Source organism: Panthera uncia (assembly GCF_023721935.1).
Source record: "Panthera uncia isolate 11264 chromosome A1 unlocalized genomic scaffold, Puncia_PCG_1.0 HiC_scaffold_17, whole genome shotgun sequence".
Classification (NCBI taxonomy): domain Eukaryota; kingdom Metazoa; phylum Chordata; class Mammalia; order Carnivora; family Felidae; genus Panthera; species Panthera uncia.
In genome coordinates this window covers 145,130,543-145,140,067 of record NW_026057577.1, presented here as the reverse complement: position 1 = coordinate 145,140,067, position 9,525 = coordinate 145,130,543, and the positions used below count along the sequence as shown (strand labels likewise).

Here is a 9,525-nt window from a genome sequence, read left to right as displayed (position 1 = left end):
GACCTCAGAATTCCACTGCATAGTGTTACATTCAATGGCCTGTAAATTTGAATGGCAATGATCTATTTAGATTCTAAAGGTATCTACATTCATAATGTTTGTCTACTAGCCCGAACGCAAGCTGATTCTAATAAGGAAGGCTGATTTAGAATTTAACAGTGAGTGAATTCCCAATGGAGACTGTCACCGTGTTTACCCACGGATGGCACCAGAACATAACTGTGGTAGTACTCCCAACCTCTGCCTCTTTCCTTTTATGATAGATTTTTAAAATCGTGGTAATATACATAACATTTACCATTCAAACCATTTTAAGCGTACAATTCAGTGGGACTGAGTACGTTCCCAGTGTTGTCTAACCATCACTGCTATTTCTAGAACTTTTTAATCATCCCAGAGATTCTGTACCCATGAGCTCCCCAGCCCAGGCATCCTCTGTTCCACTTTCCATCTCTATAAATTTAAAAAAAAAAAAAAATTTTTTTTTTAACATTTATTTATTTTTGAGACAGAGACAGAGCATGAACAGGGGAGGGGCAGAGAGAGAGGGAGACACAGAATCGGAAGCAGGCTCCAGGCTCTGAGCCATCAGCCCAGAGCCCGACGTGGGGCTCGAACTCACGGACCGTGAGATCGTGACCTGAGCCGAAGTCGGACGTTCAACCGACTGAGCCACCCAGGCGCCCCTCTATAAATTTTGTCTTCTCTGCTGCCTCATCTAATCGGACTCACGTAGTATTGACTTTTTTGTGTCGGTCATCTTTCCCTTACAGTGTTTTCAGGGTTCACCCATTTTGAACCATGTATCAGAACTCCATTCCCTTTCATGTCTGAACAACACTGTGTTGTAGGGATATTTTCATAAACCACATTTCGTTTACCTGTTTATCTCTTCTTTTAAAGTTTATTTATTTACATTGGGAGAGAGAGAGAGCTCGCACAAGCAAGGGAAGAGCAGAGAGAGAGGGAGAGACAGAATCCCAAGCAGGCTCTGCACCGTCAGTGCAGAGACTGACTCAGGGCTCGATTTCATGAACGATGAGATCATGACCTGAGCCGAAATCAGGAGTCAGTTGTTTGGACAGCCTGAGCCGCCCAGGTGCCCCCTCGTTTACCGGTTCATCTGCTGATTGACACTTGGGTTATTTCTACTCTTTAGCTGTTGTGAGTAATGCCGCTATGAATATTGCTATACAAGTGTCCGCTTAAGCCTCTGTGTTCAATCTCTTGGGGATATTCCTAGGAATGGAATTGTTGGGCCATATGAAAATTCCATGTTTATCTTTTTGGGGAACCACCCAACTGTTTTGCACAGTGGAGTCCCCACTTGACCCGCCCATTTGGTAGAATTGCTTTTATTCCCAGATAGTTGCTGCCTGCCTCTCTGAGGGCATCTCCTGTCTCCCCCTCTTTCTATGGGTGTGGCCACTCGGCCATGGGGGTGGATACGGCGGAGCTTCAGAAGAACCACGGTGCGACTCGTGGCAACAGGGCTGCTGCAAGCGGGCGGCCATCACGGATCGTACGTGAGAAGACACTCCCTCCAAACCCTGCGACTGATTGTGTGATCGATGACTAGCATGAAACATAAAACTGCCATTTCTGTGGGTCAAAAATGGTCACATTTCAGCCCTTGGATACGGCTTAACAACTGAAAACACCAGCAGCAGCAAGGCATTGATTCCACTGCCTCACTGACTCCTCTGCTCAAGTTTGGAATTATTCTCACCCCCACTTCTAAGAGGGGGAAACATGATGTTCAGGTTTTTCAAGACCGGATTTTAGCTATGACCCTCTGTTGTTCAACAGGTTCCTTCCCAGTGCACTCCCCTTCTGTCCCAAGGTGCTGCTGGAGATTCCTTGGGATAGAATGGATCTCGGTCCCCGTTGCTTGGGAGTTACATCGTTAGAGCTCACAGTTACGAACCTGGAACTTGGTTCAGTATGTGCTCTCCATTCTTAATATCCCTATTTCACAGATCAAGGAACAGAGGATCAGCTCATTACTGTGCCTACTGCATCGCACAGAAGTTACTTAAACGACCAGAATAGCAGGTGCAGTTTTAGCGAGAACAGAGGAAGCCAGCTTGTCAGTCTTGAAATGCAATGGTTTGCCTTGTGCATGGACTAATTCCCTATCTTTCAATGGTATTATACAAATCCACTGAGGCTCCCAATCTAAAATATTGTGCTCAAGGTTTCTTCTCTCCTTCCATAGAGCCTGTTTTCTGGATCTATCATCAACCAGTGCCATTAAGAACATCATGCTTCCGTGATCAAAAGCATAAGTCTGTATTTCAAGAATTCCAAGTATGAGAGCAGAAAGCAGTGGGGAATGTGCTGGAGAATTTTATCATGAAACTGAGCTTCCTGACCGTATCTGATCAGTGTTCTCTGGAAGCCAATTGCCTAGGTCTTAAATGAAAAATAAAACATTAATTTATACTCACAAGCACAACATCTGCTTTCTAAATGAGTGGGTTTACAGCCAGAGGGCAACCCATACATTTAGTAATATAATATCCTATCCCACTGTTAGCCACTTATTTATTTTCCAAATCCTTTTCCACCTGCCTGTTTTCAGAAGAATCTGGCTTCCCCAGTGGTTCTGGAATTTAGGTCGTTCAGACCATGCTCACCGAGCGCTGAGCCCAATTTAGCTACAGGACCTCACATATTCCCACATTCAAATTCTACCCAGTCATACATCAGCATGGACTTGCATTACTTACACAAATCTAGAAGAAGAGAGTTTAGTTACAAGAAGCTGAAGAATTCACCCAGGACCATGCATTTTAACCTCAAAAATAGAGAGTCACAATGTATCTTTTTCCTTAACAATGCTGAGTTTTAAACAAAATGAATTCTCAGCGCTCATTTTAAAAACGGACATATTTTCAGACATTTAAGTCGATATTTTATTTAATATTATTTATGCTGATGATCTTGTGGAAAACTGTTTAAAATAAAAACTAATAGGGGCACCTGGGTGGCTCAGTCAGTTAAGCGTCCGACTTCGACTCAGGTCATGATCTTGCAGTTTGTGAGTTTGAGCCCCGCATCGGGCTCTGTCCTGACAGCTCAGAGCCTGGAGCCTCCTTCGGATTCTGTGTCTCCTCCTCTCTCTGCCCCTCCCCCGCTCATGCTCTGTCTCTCTCTGTCTCTTAATAATAAATAAACACTTAAAAAATAAAATGAAATAAAATGAAAACCAATAAAACACCAAAAAGAAAAAAGGAAACCCACACTTCATTGGTTTGAATATGTTTTAAATCACAGGAAACAATCACCAACTCCTGAGCCGCAGCCAGAATGATGAAGTAGATCCAGATGTCACAGATCTGAAGCCAAATGTTTACGTCACATCTTAAAAACAATCGATATTGAGTCCCGTGAAGCTATGGAGCCATATATTAGGTACTTTTGTGTATCAAGGAAACAGAGGGTGATGCTGGCTTTATATAGAAAGGTAATGAAATAAATGTCCACAAGGTAACTGAATTTATGTTGACTCTCTCCCAAAGCCTAATGTTTTCAGTCCATTGAAGCCGATTTTTCCAGAACCTACCCTCTCCCCTGGCATAAAGGTTTCAGTTGAATCTGCAATGATTGGCAAAATAATATTTGTTTTAAAAAAAGAATATACCATTGAAACTAAGTTTGTGTTAATACAATCTCTAATCTGATTTCCAATCTCATACCCTAGTAAGACACTTTTTAAAACATGTGGGTCTCCCTGTCCCTGTTGTTTGGAGTTTTCTCCACTATGGGTGCCATCTGTCTGTAACATCTGTTATCCCATGGATTGCCAAAGTCGATTTGGATGATCTGCCTGGTTTCTTTCTCTTTTGGATATTTCTGACTACCTGTCCCTCTTGTTACCCGAAGAGATGTCGGTCTATATGGACAAAAGTTGGTGTAACCATATTTCTAAAGCCTAAGATTTGAATATTCATAGTCTGATGAGTATGACTAATACCTAAGCATCCAACAGGATGTTAAGGTCTATCTGCATGGGGCTCCTGGGTGGCTCAGTCAGTTGAGCATCTGACTGTGGCTCAGATCACAGTCTGGCAGTTTGTGAGTTTGAGCCCCGCATCGGGCTCTGTGCTGACAGCTCAGAGCCTGGAGCCTACTTCAGATTCTGTGTCTCCCTCTCTCTCTGCCCCTCCCCTGCTGATGCTTTCTCTCTCTCTCTCTCTCTCTCTCTCTCTCTCAAAAATAAATAAACATTAAAAAATTTTTTTAAAAAGATCTGTCTGGAATGGGTGGTCATCAGTTTGAAGACCGGTAGACATTAAATGCTAATGTGCTCCTAGCACTCCCAGGTCCAGATTATTCTGTCTTCAACAGTTAATATATTTGAATGAGTGACTGAGAATTCGAAAGGCATTTGTGGGGTATTTGGGTGACTCATTCATTTGGGCATCTGACTTCGGCTCAGGTCATAACCTCGAAGTTCATGGGCTCGAGCCCTGCGTTGGGCTCTGTGCTGACAGCTCAGCCTGGAGCCTGCTTTGGATTCTCTGTCTCCCTCTCTCTCTGCTTCTCCCCTCCTTGTGCTCTGTCTCTCTCTCCCCCAAATAAATAAACATTAAAAAAAAGGCATTAGTAATTTGTGAGACTTTTTAAATTGTTGCATTTATTTTAATTTTTTTTTTTATTTCAAAGAGAGAAGGCATGAGCAGGGGAGAGGGGCAGAGAGCAAGATAGAATCTTAAGCAGGCTCCACACTCAATGAGGAACTTGACGTGGGGCTCAATCCCATGACCCTGAGATCATGGCCTAAGCCAAAATCAAGAATGGGACACTCAGGCAACTGAGCCACCCAGGCGCCCCTGTGTTTCAATATTCAAATTATTACGGTATCTATACTTACAAAAAGTATTTATATCAGCACCTTTTCAGTCAGTTACCATGTTTAGTCACTGGAAACCACAGAGAATCCTTGACCAAAGGAGTCAGTGTCAGCATGGGGAGTGGGACACGAGGTGGCAATCCTGGCATTCTGGTTTGGGGCTGCTTACCGAACCCCTATCTGAAATGGGATGAGGTACTATGCTGGCTCCCTTTTCAGTGAGAGCCTGCCTGGTAGCCGATCCTCCTTTGCTCTTGACCGAGCAGGGCCGCTGGATCTACTCTGGCGGGGAGGGGTGGGGGACCACGGGCCGGGGATGAAGGGCACATAGCACTGTGCCCTGTAGTTAACAGCCTTCTGGCCTGACCCATGGGCATGTGACCCCCAGCCAAGGCTCCCAGGGGCCACAATGGCCAGTCCACGCCTATAGATGCAGGGGTAGGGTAGAGGAAGAGTCAGTACCTATACAGAGGCTAACCCCATGCTACCCAAGCTAGATGCCAGGACAGAAACAATTTGTCCAGGCTAAAGGTTCCAGCCAAGGGCTGCTACAGAGGGATCAAAGGCTGAGTCTGTTTTACTTCTACAATGGAGCAGTTAGCGTTCTACACAATATCCATCAACGAGATAGCCAGGTGACGTTTCTGGAAGAAATAGTTCTAGGAGAGTAGATTGCAAAAACGTTTCTACAGAAAAGAGTATGCATCCTCTTTTCTAGAACTCCTTGGTAACGTTTAAGTATCCAAACAGTCTGACCTTAATATTCATCTCATTTACTAGCCTTCTGAAAGCAGAAGTTGCATGTAATGGAATCAGGATTTGCCATCAGAGGAAAAAAAAAATCACAAGAGAGTTTGTATATTTACATATTTCTCCCTGAATGTTTGAAACCGCCCCCATTCTCTCTCTATCCACCTGCCGGTATACACACCGTGATTCAAAGAGCCGGCATCCGCACTTGAGATGCACAGAAAATAAAAGTAACTCTTCACTGTCCCCTCTCAAAGCGGGAGAAATAATCACCTACAGGACACAACTGCAGTTCCCCGAGCTGGATGCCTGGGTGCACGATTAGTTATAAACCTTCCCACCTACTGGGACGAAGGAAAATAAAATAGCAGGAAGATGGAGACTGTTAATTTGCTCCTTGGTGGGGGGAAGTCTGAGATGCATACCCAAGTTCCCACACCCAAGAAGATAAATACTTTCCTGCACTCTTCCGAAGCAAAGACTTCTGTTATTTTAGTACAACCAAGCGTGCATGTCTTGGGCGAGGAAACCATCCTCTGAATCTCCATTCCTGGCAATTGGCCAACCCACACCTCAACAGGCTTTCCATCATCACACATGAGCTACAAGCTCTAGCCAAACTGGGGAACGTCTTTCATTTCACAGGAAGCAAAAGGGTTCCGAAGCTGTTTTAGAAATACCTATACATCTGAGCATCTAAAAACCATCAGTCACATAGCAAATGCATCTGTGACGTGAGGCGGACGGAGAAGCCCCCAGTCCACCCACCTACTGGTGTTGCTTCATTGGGAAGACATGCGATGTGGTAGGAGTTCTAATTTGGTACCATCGGTTGAAAAGGTCCCAAAGCCGAGCGCACAAATGCAAGATGAAACAGCTTTGCAAACTATTTTCTGGTCTGTGGGCCCGGTTAGGGGAAATGGAAAATTCAGGCCCGGGTTCCTCTTTCCTCCTCCATCTGCCTGCTCTTTTGGGCAGTTGATGGGACATGTCAACATGGCGTCTAGCATCTCAGCAGTGTGGCATCGGTGAGCAAGCTTACCAGGACAGAGAAGGCCAGCCTGTCCTCAGCTCTCTCTCAGATTGGACGACTCTAACAAACAGAGCAAAAATAATCTGCAAGTTAGACCCAAAAGGAGCAACCAGTCCTTTCAAGATCCATCATCTAGATGAGGCATCGGGCGCACGGGGACCCCACGGCATTCACACACCCTTCTGACATCATGAGTTCAAACGTTCTTTTCTTTTTGTCTAAACTTTTTGAGAAAATTGCTGATTCACGTGCAGCTGTGAGAAATAATACAGATCGATCCCCTTACCACTTATCCAGTCTTTCCCAATCAGGTAACATCTTGCACCCTGATAGTACAGTATCACAATGAGGGTATTGACATTGATGTGATCCGCCAGTGTGCGTTGGGCTCTGAAAATCAATATAACCCTTTGAAAAAGGGGCAAAGCCATAAAAATGCCTCAGGTTAGACAAACAGTCCAAGCTTTTTGTAATTGTGAGCAGACTGCTTTGTTTGACTCAAGAAGGTATGGCAGGCATCGTCAGCTCGTGGAAGTGCCAGTTCTCCGAATGGACCAAAGTTCTCTCTCACTGGCAGCACTGCCCATGGAGGAGGAACTTCTTCGCATTTTGTTTCAGTTTAGGATTTCCCGAAATTAAGATAATAGAGTGTCCCGAAGGGTAGGACCCAAACACCAAGATACAGAACAGAAACATGAAGCTTCTGAGCTCAAAAATGTGAGAAGAGAGCAAAGCAGCCGTCATGTAGTGGGAGAGATAGAGGACCAAGAAGGACAGAATGGACAGAAGCGCACTCACATGGACACCTGTGCTACCGTCCCTGGTGCCCGTCGCTGTGTTTCTCATCTGCCAGGTATGTCTCCCCAGAGAAAACACCAGGAGCAGAGTAGAAATGAGGAAGATAACGAACGGCGGTGAAAACCTAGCAAGAAAGACAATCTGTAAATCAGATGTTTCTTTGATTTGAGTTGTTGCATTTGGGGAGAAAAGTCTCAACAAGCCTTCTTGGGAAAGAACCCACGTATGCTTGCTGTAGAAAACCAAAGGGACGGAGGCAAAAAGCAGAGACCCGATGATCAGCCATGGCACCAACTTGGATATCCTCATCTTCAACCAGAAGAAGAGTGGGTGAGCGATGGGGGAGATCTTGGCGCAGTAGAAAACGCTGAGCCATGTGGCCAGCCAAAGTCCCATTTCATTTACAAACATGAATACCGCAAAATTCTTAACAAGTGGAAGGAAGTCGATCAAGGAGAGAGTAACCAGATTAATGTAGAAGATAAATGACTGCAGACAAATCCTGGAAATCGCCAGGCAGGAAAGAAGGAGATCCAACGGAATCATCTTTCTCTGCTTGATCAACTCAATGCCATTCACAATCACAATGATGCCATTTGCTAAAACTCCGATGAGACATTGTATCACTGGAAGAAGAAAATGGATAATGAGGTAAAAGTCTAGCATTCTGAGAAGAAAAAAATCGGTTACTTTAAAAACTGATGTATTTATAGATTTTTGGACAGTGTAGATTATTCTAGTTTTCTATTTTTCTTCAACTAGACTAGAAACCCTTTGGGGAACATGACTGACAAAAAAGGCAATGGGACAGGAAGGTGGCATACGTTTGTTTATATCACCGTTTTCTCAATTTGGTTCCGAGCCAGTCAAATAAGAAAGAGATACTCCAGCAATAATTTGCTTCTTGGCGATAGCTTTTGCATTTTCCAGATCTACTTAGCTTCGGACGTCGTCACAAGCAAATAGTGGAATCAGACACCTTCAGGGCTGGGAGAAGGGCTCCCGTACCACATAATCAGTGGAAACTCCTCAATCCTTCACCTCCACCATGAATATTGAATTGTGCCTGCAGGTGTAATTCTGCTTCGTGTTAGCGGGGCATTCTTTAAAAAGACATGACTCTGAGATGATCACTTCTGCTATAATGATGCAGAGTGGTCAGCACATAGGACTCCTGAGTAGTAGTTATCCAATATGCAATGGCTCAATGATTCAGGACCACTGAAAATGTAAAGCAGTTATATAATATATGGGATAAACAGAAAGCGTCAAAAACATAGAGACAAAGGAATTAGGCGTACCCATATGTGTATACAATCAGTCAAAAGCCTAAAGGAAGGCAACGTACCACTGAGAGAATCACTTACAACCATTCATACCCGTACCCATCTGCAGGATAACATAGGGTTTGAAACCTTTTCCCTGTTTTGTTTTTTTTTTATCCAAAACTATGAGGTTTTTATGACATGATCTGGTTGTTCCAGGGAAAAAGTCATTTAGGAAGAGAGTACCCGATTCAGTTTGCTGTTCTAATTGTCGAACAGACTATTTTTGGAGAAATTAAATCAGCATTTATTAACATGCCTCCCGTACCAGGTGTTACACTAAGGCAGGTCCTCTCAATCTCCACACTATTGACATCGAGGGTTGGATAGTTCTTTGTTGGTGAGGGGCATAGCCCATGTGCTGTAAGATGCGTCTGCCAGCCAATGCCAGCAGCACACCCCACTCTCTAGGCAACCAGCGGCATTTCCAGACATTGCCAAATGCTCCCTGGGCGGCAAGACATTTTCCAGTGGAACGCCACGGTCCTAGATATCGAGGGGACGAAAGGGAATGGGACACGGTTTTCATCCTTAAGACGTTCAGAGACTGAGGGCAGAGCCCATCCCACGGACGGTGTGATCTACAACAAAGTTATGTGTTTGGATAATTCAGCAACTCCGTACCGGAGCATAAAGTGGGGAACAATTTATTGAAGCTTTTCCGACTCAGCACTTGACCATACAGTTCCCAGCAGGCGTCCTAATGAGGCATGTCTTTGTGGATACATTTCCCTTTGTCCAAAGGTGCCGTAAAGGATACT

At 44.4% G+C, this 9,525-nt stretch overlaps 1 protein-coding gene across 1 annotated transcript; it reads right to left on the bottom strand.

Moving 5' to 3' along the window:
- Nucleotides 1–6,943: 6,943 nt before the first annotated feature.
- TAS2R1 (taste 2 receptor member 1) lies at nucleotides 6,944–8,105 on the bottom strand. The gene has a single exon (XM_049648863.1). It carries the CDS (start codon nucleotides 8,103–8,105, stop codon nucleotides 7,209–7,211), a length of 897 nt encoding a protein of 298 aa, XP_049504820.1. The 3' UTR covers nucleotides 6,944–7,208.
- Nucleotides 8,106–9,525: the final 1,420 nt, after the last annotated feature.

Bases quoted from the DNA above. Each gene is read 5' to 3' on its own strand.
- TAS2R1 (XM_049648863.1), bottom strand. From the start codon at position 8,105: ATGCTAGACTTTTACCTCATTATCCATTTTCTTCTTCCAGTGATACAA.